The 13,687-nt window shown below is 39.4% G+C and overlaps 1 protein-coding gene across 1 annotated transcript in view; it reads right to left on the bottom strand.

The window, feature by feature from the left end:
- Positions 1–13,687, bottom strand: part of LOC126253486 (WD repeat-containing protein 3) — a 127,005-nt gene that overhangs the window by 97,560 nt on the left and 15,758 nt on the right. Inside the window, exon 3 of the mRNA XM_049954858.1 lies at positions 2,051–2,260. Within this exon, the coding sequence (XP_049810815.1) occupies positions 2,051–2,260 (210 nt within the window). The remainder of the gene's footprint in view (positions 1–2,050; positions 2,261–13,687) is intronic.

Here is a 13,687-nt window from a genome sequence, read left to right as displayed (position 1 = left end):
CCTTGGCTAAAAGTTTAGCTTTTTTGCAAACAATCTGCCCTGAAACATGGTTTCCCAATGATCACTGCTGCAAAAACCATTTGAATATGGCCTCACAAGCTCTTTGTTTTCTGCTGTTTTCATAGTTTTTCTCAACAATCTTCCATCTTCATTCCCAAGGACAGATACAAAGTTCAAAATTGAGGACTTAATAAAATAAAATAAAATAAAATAAAAGGGATCCAAAGTTGTTGATGTTCCGACACTAAACATCTCAGCTAACTGTTTACCACCCATGACTTTGTTTAATTGTCCATGGACTTTTGCTTTATCTGCCGATCTATAAGGTAACCCATTTCCTTTTAGAATGCATATGCCACACTGTAAATTAAAACTCATGCATAAAACAAAACAAGAGGTACGAAAGATGGAACTGAGCTGAACTGAACGATGGGCACTTTAAACACAACAGTGTGTGTATTGTGCATACAACAATGTGTTCACTGTATTTGTCGTTCACTGGAAGATTTTGTTTTTTAATACATTCACTGCAGATTGATATTAGAATGATAAAGAAGTGTACACTGTACTGTATACTGTAGTAACTATCGAACGAAGCCAACAATTTTAGACATACAGGACAAACGTCTTTTTTCTCAAAGTGATCTGCATAACTGGTGATCCAAATAGTTAAGAATTCGGATAATTGGAGTTCCACTATGTTCTGATAATGTGGATAAAATTACTTTTATCTCTGTTTTTAAATGAACGATCTAAGTGATTCAGAATATGCAACACATTACTAGAGCATACTCAAACAACAATACCACATCTTATTATGGATTCAAAATTGCTGCAGTGCTTTTGTTTTTTCCTATTTATCCCTGTTAGAGATAGTGCATATTATTTACATAGCAAAGGTAAAGCTGCATACCATTTACTTTTTGAACATTTAATATGCATAATCCAGTTTAAATTCTTATCTATTTTCAACCCTACGAATTTTACAGTTTCTGCTATGAACCACTTTTCTTTAACTTCCTGACATTTTGACTTTTTGGTCTTGAACGGTACCACACGGATTTTTGAGATGTAATTGAAAGAATTAATGATGGAGACAGGAATTTTTATGTTTTACAATATTAAATATCTTGTGAATCTTCCTCACTGGGAAACAAGCCACAGCACAACACTGTCCCTAATTGTGTACTTATCTACTCTGTGGGTTAGCAAAACATACTTACTGAGTCAAATGCTTTACTGAGATCACAGAAGATTTATGTAACTTTGCTGCTCTTGTTTAGTGATGATATGCTAATTTTATCAACAGCATTCTCAATTTTTATAGCATTAATGATCCATTTTAATATACTTTAATTTGCTGTGACACATTTTAAGTAAAAGGTTTTGTTGAAAACATTTATAAAACTGCTTGGGAACTTTTCAAGATTTATTATTTACTCAACAGACCAGTCTGATTAAGATCATTTGCAACAGTGGCCCTATAACATGACAATGTGGTCACATACCAACAAAAATTATTTCTGGGTACTTTATTGCTAACATTAAATGCTGATTAAATTAGATCACTGTTCTTAGACCACACATGGCACATATATAATATTGGAAATGTAATTCAATGAATGAAACATAATTTATTGAACTAACACAAAATACTATATTGGATGTGGATAATTGTTTAATTGTTTATAATAACGTGTGTCTGGTAACATTTTACTGAAACCTAAGTTACAGCTGTATTTTTAATATTTCATTTCTCATTGATAATTTTTCCCTGTTAAAAAAATAATAGTGATGTAGTACCATAACTATCTATTAAAAAAAAAAAGTCAAATGCATTGATGAACCCCACAAATCTAGAAAAAACATAAATATAAAATTTTTGTAATAAAAGTATCAATTCTTATTTTCACAGGTACATTCCTCTCAGCACTTTCATATGCTGGAGGCTATGGGTCGCATACATCTCCGCTATTGATAATTTAATGCTGTTAGCTTATGTACCAATAATTTTATTTGTAACATAATTTCATTATGATTAAAGACATACCTTTGATGCCGATGCTAATCTGTGACCAGCTGAATCATACGAAAGACAAGTAATGGCAGAACGATGTCCAGCAAAATTTGTAACATTCTCGCCAGTTTTTAGGTCAAAGACTTTGACCATTCCGTCTGAATAACCGGCAGCCAAGTGCCTACAATCGGGACTGGCATTTAGATATCTGACCTCATGCTTATCACCTTCCAATACTTGAGCCTAGGAATGAAGATAAATGTGTGAACATCAGCTGACTTGACTACTAAAGTCAAACAAAAATGCTGAAAGCCACAGTGCACACATTAAAAATCTTGAGAAATGGGTGAAGATGAAATGAGTGTAAAACAACTGATCACAAACTGCTAAGATAAATGATTATATCTTTGTGAGGTACGAGAGAAATAACAAAGAGAGCAGATTCAACAGAAGGAAGACAAAGTCACTCCAAACTAAAGTACCAGTTGAGATTTTTATTCCACATTCACTGATAATCTATTGAGTACCGTAAAATTTTACAAACCAAAATATACAAAGAGGAGAGAAGAGAGGATGCCTCAGTAGTAATTAACTGAAATATGAGGAAGTAGAACCACTGAAAAAGAGTAGCACGAATTACAATTATAATACAGTGGAACCTCACACAGAGAGCATAATTTGTTCCAGAATCTTAATCGTAGTGGGAAACACTCGTTAAGCGAAACAATTTATCCCACATAAATTAATGTAAAATACAATAATGAGTTCCATGCAGAAAAAGTACTAAAAGTATTATCTTATTCGCGCCATTTATTCAAAGAAAATTATACATACAGTATTATGTAATTATACATACAGTATTATGTACTTTATATATCTAAAAACAAAGAAGATGTGACTTACCAAACGAAAGCGCTGGCAGGTTGATAGACACACAAACATACACACAAAATTCTAGCTTTCGCAACCAACGGCTGCTTCATCAGGAAAGAGGGAGGGAGGGGGAAAGATGAAAGGATGTGGGTTTTAAGGGAGAGGGTAAGGAGTCATTCCAATCCCGGGAGCGGAAAGACTTACCTTAGGGGGAAAAAAGGACAGGTATACACTCGCATACACACACATATCCATCCGCATATACACAGACACAAGCAGACATTTGTAAAGGCAAAGAGATTGGGCAGAGATGTCAGTCGAGGCGGAAGTACATAGGCAAAGATGTGGTTGAATGACAGGTGAGGTATGAGCGGCGGGCAACTTGAAATTAGCGGAGGTTGAGGCCTGGCGGGTAACGAGAAAAGAGGATATACTGAAGGGCAAGTTCTCATCTCCGGAGTTCTGACAGGTTGGTGCTAGCGGGAAGTATCCAGATAACCCGGACGGTGTAACACTGTGCCAAGATGTGCTGGCCGTGCACCAAGGCATGTTTAGCCACAGGGTGATCCTCATTACCAACAAACACTGTCTGCCTGTGTCCATTCATGTGAATGGACAGTTTGTTGCTGGTCATTCCCACATAGAAAGCTTCACAGTGTAGGCAGGTCAGTTGGTAAATCACATGGGTACTTTCACACGTGGCTCTGCCTTTGATCGTGTACACCTTCCGGGTTACAGGACTGGAGTAGGTGGTGGTGGGAGGGTGCATGGGACAGGTTTTACACCAGGGGCGGTTACAAGGGTAGGAGCCAGAGGGTAGGGAAGGTGGTTTGGGGATTTCATAGGGATGAACTAAGAGGTTACGAAGGTTAGGTGGACGGCGGAAAGACACTCTTGGTGGAGTGGGGAGGATTCCATGAAGGATGGATCTCATTTCAGGGCAGGATTTGAGGAAGTCGTATCCCTGCTGGAGAGCCACATTCAGAATCTGATCCAGTCCCGGAAAGTATCCTGTCACAAGTGGGGCACTTTTGGGGTTCTTCTGTGGGAGGTTCAGGGTTTGAGGGGATGAGGAAGTGGCTCTGGTTATTTGCTTCTGTACCAGGTCGGGAGGGTAGTTGCGGGATGCGAAAGCTGTTTTCAGGTTGTTGGTGTAATGGTTCAGGGCTTCCGGACTGAAGCAGATTCATTTGCCACGAAGACCTAGGCTGTAGGGAAGGGACGGTTTGATGTGGAATGGGTGGCAGCTGTCATAATGGAGGTACTGTTGTTGGGGTGGGTTTGATGTGGACAGACGTGTGAAGCTGGCCATTGGACAGGTGGAGGTCAACGTCAAGGAAAGTGGCATGGGATTTGGAGTAGGACCAGGTGAATCTGATGGAACCAAAGGAGTTGAGGTTGGAGAGGAAATTCTGGAGTTCTTCTTCACTGTGGGTCCAGATCATGAAGATGTCATCAATAAATCTGTACCAAACTTTGGGTTGGCAGGCTTGGGCAACCAAGAAGGCTTCCTCTAAGCGACCCATAAATAGGTTGGCGTACGAGGGGGCCATCCTGGTACCCATGGCTGTTCCCTTTAGTTGTTGGTATGTCTGGCCTTCGAAAGTGAAGAAGTTGTGGGTCAGGTAATGAGGAAAGAGGTTTTAGGTAGGGTGGCAGGTGATCGGCGTGAAAGGAAGTGCTCCATCGCAGCGAAGCCCTGGACGTGCGGAATATTTGTGTATAGGGAAGTGGCATCAATGGTTACAAGGATGGTTTCTGGGGGTAACAGATTGGGTAAGGATTCCAGGCGTTTGAGAAAGTGGTTGGTGTCTTTGATGAAGGATGGGAGACTGCATGTAATGGGCTGAAGGTGTTGATCTACGTAGGCAGAGATAAGTTCTGTGGGGGCTTGGTAACCAGCTACAATGGGGCGACCGGGATGATTGGGTTTGTGAATTTTAGGAAGACGGTAGAAGGTAGGGGTGCGGGGTGTCGGTGGGGTCAGGAGGTTGATGGAGACAGGTGAAAGGTTTTGTAGGGGGCCTAAGGTTCTGAGGATTCCTTGAAGCTCCGCCTGGACATCAGGAATGGAATTACCTTGGCAAACTTTGTAAGTAGTGTTGTCTGAAAGCTGACGCAGTCCCTCAGTCACATACTCCCGACGATCAAGTACCACGGTCGTGGAACCCTTGTCCGCCGGAAGAATGACGATGGATCGGTCAGCCTTCAGATCACGGATAGCCTGGGCTTCAGCAGTGGTGATGTTGGGAGTAGGATCCAATCACAACAAAGATCATGTGTCACCCTAGCCTTGTCGTCGGACTTCCACATCACATTTAACCTGCTCTTCTGGGCTATACACTTCTTGAAGGCTCATGGAGTCTCTGAATGGTAAACAAGAAGTGGTTTAATTTTCTAATAGCTGCTTGCACTGGCACAGAATAGCAGAGCGAAATGGTCTTTCGTTGCCTTGTGGCTGGGCAATGCATTCTCCTCTGCGTTATAAAGATACACTTCGGTGTCTTTTCCCAGGATAGACCAATCTAATCACAATTAAACGCCTGTTGTGGCAGATAACCCTCAGAAACTACGAGAATCTTGAAGTTGCTGATTAAGTTCTCTGCTGCCTTTGTGTCGGAGCTGGCTGCTTTGCCTTGACTCACAATGTTGGGGGAGCTGGTTCTTCTCTTTAACTTCTCGAGCCATCCACAGCTTCCCTTAAACCCTTCTTCAGTAGCTGATGATCCTGGCATCTTCTTAAATAGGTGAGTGAAAATCATTCTTGCCTTTTCACAAATGATGTGCTTGTTAATAGTGTCACCTACAAATTGCTTTTCATTTATCCATATAAGGACCAACCTTCCGAAGGAAAACAAAATAGGTGTTTAGATACACTTGTCACTTCCTTTGAAGCATTTATCTCCTTAACCTTGTCCTTGTTCTTGAGGATAGTGCAAATAGTTGATGTAGACCAATTGTATGTGTGTGCTCAATGTTCACACCATGTTTGCATTTTTCAATGATTTTACGTTTCATTACTAAGGTAATTTTCTTTCTCTTATGGCCGTCTTCTTGCGGCTTTATCTTCGGGGACATTTCTAGGAAGGTTATTAAAATTTGCACACAAAAACACTGTGTGAACACAAGTTTAGAAAAATGTGTGACCACAAGCTGCACTAAGATAGCAGCAGAAAGAGCAATAAACACAGACTGCAGTACGCACTAAAGACATCATTTATATGGCACTGCCAACAACAAAAGGCATTCATATTGTTGAACACTTCCCCCCACCGCAAGCGAACAGCTAGTGACGTCACACTAAATCATCATCATCATCATTCATTATGCAAAACATAACTTATTAAGTGAGTCATCTTTTTACAATTTGTTTTGCTCATTATGCGAATTGTGCATTATGGGAGGTGCTCATTAAGTGAGGTTCCAATGTAATGAGAAAAATAAAAAGAGCACGCAGGAAGCCAGACCATGTGCTGTATGATGAGTAGTAAGTAGTAGCCACAGTTTTATTAATCCACAGATCTCTTTTACAAGGGCACTAGACATGTTGTTACATTACATTTTAGAAACAAAAATGTAATTAATTTATATATATAGGAATTTACATACTTATGTGTCTAATTTGACAAGGACGGTTAGGTATTAAGAGAAGTAATAACAAAAATGGTGGTTGTGATGGTGTGGATCAAAGGCGACAGAACAGGTCTTTATTAGGAATTTTGTTTGAGCTAGAAGTGAGAACTGCATGACAGTATTTGCATTATGGCCATTAGAAAACATCTACAAATGGCCTCCCATTTATAAACTATGACAACAGGGCATCACTATTTAACAAATGGTAGAAGATACAAGAATAAGAAGTACATCTACATATATATTCTGAAGACCACCTTATGGTGCACGGTTGATGGTACTAATATCATTGCTATTCCCTTTTTTGGAGCTATGAAAAATTAGTCTATAAGCTTCATACGAACCCCAATTTCTGCTATCTTGTCTTTTTGGCCCTTACACAATACGTACACTGATGGCAACAGAAGCATTCTGCAATTTGTCGCAAACACAAATTCTATAAACTTTCTCATCATTTTTTGTAAAGAGAACATTTTCTTTCCTCCAGTTATTCCTACAAGAGCTCACAGAGGAATTTTGTAACACTCATGCATTGATCAAAATTACCAGTATCAAATCTAGCAACATGTTTCTGAACTGCTTTGATGTCTTCCTTTAATCCGACCTGGTAGGGATTCGAAACACTTGAGTAGTACTCAAGAGTAGTATACAGTCTTCTTTATACACATAGTGCAATTTCCATTGCACGCCCAACAAACTAAATTCAAATGTTCACCTTCCCTACAACTGACATTACATGCTTGTTCAATTCAATTTAATTTTGCAAGATTATGTCTACATATTTAATTGATGTGACTGTGATCTATGCACACCACTAATAAGGTACCCGAAAGTTACAGGTTGCTCTTCCTACTATACTTGGAGAAAGCTGCCATTTATCCCACTAAATACAAATTCTATCGAAGTCTACCTACATCCCCCTACAGTCGTTCAATGATGACACTTCCCATACATCATCAGCCAACAGGCACAGAGTGCTGCTCACCCTATTCATCAGACAGTTTACATACATAGAGAACAAGGTTGATCAAATCACACTTCTCTGGGGTATTCCTGACAACATCTTTATGATTGACAAACACTCATCATCAGTGCAACATGCTATGTTCTATTAAAGTCTTCAAACCACTTGCATATGAGAGAACTTGGTCCAAATGCTCAGACTTACGTAAACATTGAGCAGCGTTGTACTGTTTCAAGTACTTTCCAGAAATCTCAGAATATGGAATCTCCCTGTTGCCTTGACACTTGGTGAAGGGATTGGTAGTTAACTCTCAACATACACAAATGCACATAAACAGGCAAAAGGACACATTATTGTGTGATTACATGATTGAAGAACAATCACTGGACACAGTCACAATCACAAAACATCTAGGAGTATACTTATTTGGAGTGTTTCAGAGTAAGAGGGGCACATACAACTAAATGCAAGTAAGCCGGACGCCTAACTGAGATATATTGAAGGAATCCTGAGAAACTGTAGACCACCCACAAAGAAGATAGCTTACAAAACGCTCGTTCAACCAATACTTGAATACTGCTACACAGCCTTGGATCCATATTAGATAAGATCGATATAGAAAATAAGGAACATCTGAAGAACAGCAGCACATTCCTTCACAGGTTCATTTAGTAAGTGCGAAAGTGTTACAGAGATGCTCCATCAACTCCTGTGGCAGATGCTGCACAAGAGGCCTGCTATATCACAATGTGGTTTATTGGTCGAGTTCCAAGAGTGTATGTTCCTACAAGAGTTGCCAAATATATTGCTTCCACATATGTATATCTCGAGACACGACCATTATTGTAAAATTAGAGAAGTTCGAACTCACACGGTGGCTGACCAGCAATCATTCTTCCTGTGAACCATTCGGACTGGAACAGGAAAGTGGGAAGAGGCAGTGCTACACAAAGTACCCCTGCCACACACTGTGAGGTGGCTTGCAGAGCAGAGATGTAGGTATAGACATAGATCCAGGGTTTGCAGGATATTGGGTGGGAAATGGACAAGCTGCATTTCGCACGAGTGATTCTTTACAGGTAAAAGTTTTTGCCTCAAGGAAATTTATTATATTCGAACTTAGCACACTGAGCTTTTTAAAAAAAGGATTCTGCAGTAACTGATATGCTCTACCAAACTTCTTAAAATCTAAAACACAAGCTACTACATTGGGACTTTTACAGGCTCTATTTCACAGCATGCTGCCAGACAAGGAACAAAAAACTTTGGTTTTTTAGTGGCTGTAGATGTGTATTCCTTTCTTTATTTGATTGTATGGCATTTTTGTCACTAACATCAATGTAGAACCAATACACAACTGTTAATGTCAGTTGATATTTAGGTTATTGCAGATGGAGCACTAGCAATGAATCAAAAAGAGAGGATAGGAAAGAAACGGATTGTGGCTTCATTTATGAACACCCCCCCCCCCCCCCCCAGTATTCTATCTATATACATACTCCACAAGTCACTGCATTGTACCTTGTACCACTACTAGTGATTTCATTTCCTGTTCCATTCACATACAGTGCAAGGGAAAAACAATTGTCCATATGGCTCAAACGAACCCCAATTTCTATTACCTTCATGGTCCTCACACAAAATGTACACTGGCAGCAGTAGACTTGTTCTACAGTCAGCTTCATATTCCAGTTCTCTAAATTTTCTCAACAGTGTTTTGCAAAAAGAACTCTGTCTTCCCTCCAGGGTTTACTGTTTGAGTTCACAAAGCTTCTCTTAAACACTCACATATTTTCTTCATTTGTGTGGGCAAAGTGCCCATAGTTGCTTTATAGGGTATATTTGTTTCTGTCATTGCAACTACAAAAATGCGTGATTTTTTTGCCAGACACACTTCACTTTATTGAGGTAAAGCATCAACAGTGGTCCGTAATTAAGTTATTTACATTTTGATTTGCTTTTAGATTGAAAAACAGTTCATTAATAATACATTGAGAAATTCTGTCTGCTAGCACAAAGAAACAGACATTAAACGAATAATTATGCGAAATTCACATTCAGCTAGCACAAAAATTACAACGATGTGCTAGCAGACGGCATTTCTCAATGTATTCTTGATGAACTGTTTTTCGATCTAAAAGCAAATCAAAATGTAAATAACTTAATTACAGACCTCTGATGATGCTTTCCCTCAATAAAGCAAAACGAGTCTGGTGAAAATAAATCACACATTTTTGTAGTTTCAATGAAATACCCTCAAGACACACATATTGCTTAAACCTACCAGTAACAAATCTAGCAGCTCACCTCTGAATTTCTTTGATGTATTCCTTTAATCTGAGCTGGTAGGGATCCAAAAAACTCGAGCAGTACTCAAAAATGGGTCACACTATTGTTCTTTACATGGTATCCTTTACTGATGAACCACACTCTCCTGAAATTCTCCCAATAATCTGAAGTCAACCATACACTATTGCTATAACTGACCTTGCCTGTTCATTCAATTTCATATTGTGTCACAATGTTACACCTAGATATTTAATTGACGTTACTGAGTCAAACAGTACACTATTATTGCTGAATTCGAACATTATGGGATTGCTTTTCCTACTCATCTGCATTAACTTACATTTTTCTACATTTACAGCAAGCTGCCATTAATTACGCCAACTACAAATTTGGTCTAAGTCACCTTGTACTCTTCTACAGTCACTCCACAACAGCACCTTCCTGTACACGACAGCATCATAAGCAAACAGTTGTAGATTCCCGCTCACCTGTCCATCAAATCATTTATGCATACAGAGAACAAGAGCAATCCCATCACACTGGGCACTCCTAACAATACCCCTGTTTGATGAACACTCACCGTCAAAGGCAACACACTGGGTTCCATTATTTAAGAAGTCTTCAAGCCACTCACATATCTGGGAACATACTCCTTATGCTCATACTTTCATTAACAATCTGCAGCGAGGCACAATGTGAAATGCTTTTCAGAAATCTTGGCATCTGGGATCTCCCTGTCGCCCATCAACCACGGTTCACATGGTATCACGCGAGAAAAGGACAAGCTGAGTTTCACACGAGTAACACTTTCCAAAACCATGCTGATCTGCGGATGAAAGCTTTTCTGTCTCAAGAAAATTTATTATATTCAAACTGAGAATATGTTCAAGAATTCTGCAGCAAACCAATGTTACAGATTTTGGTCCGTAATTATGTGGATCCGTTCTTTTATCCTTCTTACATACATGAGTCACCTGGCCTTTCTCTAGTCACTTGGCACTTTGTGCTGGGTGATACATTTGTGATAAAAGCAATTTAAGTGAGAAGCCAAACCCTTAGTGTATTATCTGTAGAGCCGAATTGAGATTCCATCCAGACATGGCAACTTATTTATTTTCAACTCTTTCAGTTGCTTTTCTATATGGGATACCTCCTCTGTATGGGAGTCTATGCAACAGTCAAATAGCAGTATGTTTGTCTGATCTTCCTCAGTCAATGGTTTCTTAAATGAGAAACTTAAAACTTCAGTTTTCCTTTTGTCCTATTGTACTGCCACAACAGACTGGTCAGCGAATGAGTGGACAGAAGCCTTTGCCCCACTCAGCAATTTTACGTAGGACCAGAATTTGCCTGAATCATTTTAGAAAAACCATGGAAAACAAAATCAAGGATGCCACATATGGATTTGAACCCTGCTGCTTCCAAATATGAGTGCTGCAATCAATGGTAACGTAGTTTCCAACTGTGACACAACACAGTAGCATGTGGGACATCTACATCAATACTCGCATAGTACACAGATGTGGTGCAGAGTACACAGACGGTTCCTATAACTTATCCCTATTTAATATTCCACTTGTAGATGATTTGAGGGAAGAGAAACTGTCAGTACCCTTTGGTACAAGGCTGAATTTCTCTAATTTTATGACATTGACATGTATGTTGGAAGAATTAATCTGTTTCTTGACTCATTTTGGAATGTGAGCTCTTAGAACTTTGTGAGTAAAGGCACTCCACAACACACAATCACCTTGTAAAAACACTCCACAATGCACAATCACCTTATTGTAACTTCTCTCCCTGCAGTTCAATGAGCATAACTAACACTTTTACAGTGAAAACACAAACCCACTAAGATTGTGCAGTTCTCCTATGCATCTTTTCCACAATCTCAGTTAACCCAGTTTGGTACGAGGGTGAATCAAATATAAACTGTAATTTTTTTTTATAAGTTTATTTAAGCTTCAGAAAAATTCACACACAGGAACTTATTTTTCTATACAGTCTCCATGACAGGAAACACATTTTCCCCAACCAATAGGCATTTTTTGTTGAACCCGTTTTCGTAAAATGAACATGGCTGTGACAGCAGCCAGTTGTGCATGAACACTTCAACTGCCCCACTCCAAGTCACTTTCTTTCGATTCCAGGGTGTAACAGTGCACCCATGTTTCATCACAGGTCACAATCCAGAGAAAAAAAAATGATCCCCTTCAGTTCAGTAGCATGCCAATAACTGTTCGCACTCATCGAGATGATGAAATTTGTGCTCTGCTGTGAGAAGACAAGGTATCCACCTTACAGACACTTTCAAAACTCCAAGGTTGTCAGTAATGGTCACCTGAACACTACTGTAGCTTATGCCAATCTCAGTGACAATTTCAGTAACTGTTATTTGGTGATAGTCTTCATGCAATAAGCTAGCTAAAAACGTTCCTCAGTCATGCTGGTCCTTGGGCACAATCGGTGAGCTGCATTCTCAACTGTTTCTCATCCTTGTAAAAACTGTGCTGTGTGTACACGTAAGTCTTTCCCAGGGTGTTTTCCCTGAACCGTGCTGCAAGTCTTTTCAAAATTTCAGACGGTTTTATGCCCTCTGTTGTGCAAAACTTGATTATAATGTAATTGCCTAAGATTTGATGGTATTACTTATTCTGACATTGCAATTCTCACTAAAGAAACAGAATGATAATGTAGTAAATGCTGGAAATGAAAGCAACAATGAGCAGGGATCACACTTAATTCTATTCATATTTACTTCACCCTCATATGTAATCTCTTTTGTTTGTAGATTACGCTTCCTCATGAGTCTTTCAATAAATCTGGAAGCCAAGAAACATGGCAATAACCAGGTCTCTGATACTTAGTGCCTTCTGGATCTCATGAATGATCAGTGCTTGTGGAAACCATGTTGATTCCTAAATAGGAGGTGTTTGGGCTAAAGAACAGTCATAAGTCACAAGAACAATATTTATTCAATAGCTCTGTATTCCAAACAGGTTACACAGTAGGAGCAGTCACAGAAAATGATCAATAGACAACAGATGGGACTTTTGGCAAAATGTGGAGTCTACAAATTATTAGTCAAGCAGTGGATGGAAAATGAGAAATTAGAAAGGGGAAAGGAGAGTTTTATAGCAGACTCCATCTCACATGAGTAGAGCTTCACATTTCAGTCATGAGTATAGCTTCACATTTCAATCTTCTACTCATCCTGGGAAATTATATAAGCAGTGTTGCAGCTAACAGGGTACACTGGTTGACCAAAAGTTAATTTTTGAGTTTTTAATGTAATTTTTTCTTGCTTGTTGCATTAAACAGTGAATTACACATGACAGGTGAAATTTATAATAAACAAATTAACCCAACTCACATGTTTTCTAAGTGGAAATATTTTTTACAAAGCATAAAACTACCAATACAGTTCTTCTCACACTTTGCCCAAAAACTCTTTAAGCAATGGATGCAACAAACATAAAAATCATGTTGTTAGATCAGACTGGCTGTTTCATAGTGTTGAAACACAAACAAGATTTTACATAATTCCTTAGACATTCCCAGCGATTCAGTGTCATTTCATGGATTTTGGTGTACTGCCAGTGGCTTGCGCCTTCCCATCACAATATTTCGATGTTGTAACTCAGCATATTCATCAGGTGTTTTCTGCGACTGGTCAACAAGCTGGCCATGTCCCATGGTCTGAGTGGTGTCTGGTGTTCCCTATACCGTCCACACCTGCTACAGTCATTTCTGGCTGTGCTATTTATCTCTAGGCATTCAGTTTTCCATCCACACCCATTTCCGCTGTTTTCCCCAGTGGCGGCCGTGCCATGGTGTTCTGTACTAGGACCGCACCCGTTATGCATGTTCCCAGCACTATCAATACACTACAGACGTTTCTTATGCTGTTG

Source organism: Schistocerca nitens, chromosome 4 (assembly GCF_023898315.1).
Source record: "Schistocerca nitens isolate TAMUIC-IGC-003100 chromosome 4, iqSchNite1.1, whole genome shotgun sequence".
In the NCBI taxonomy this organism is placed as follows: domain Eukaryota; kingdom Metazoa; phylum Arthropoda; class Insecta; order Orthoptera; family Acrididae; genus Schistocerca; species Schistocerca nitens.
This window is presented reverse-complemented; position numbering and strand designations above follow the sequence as displayed.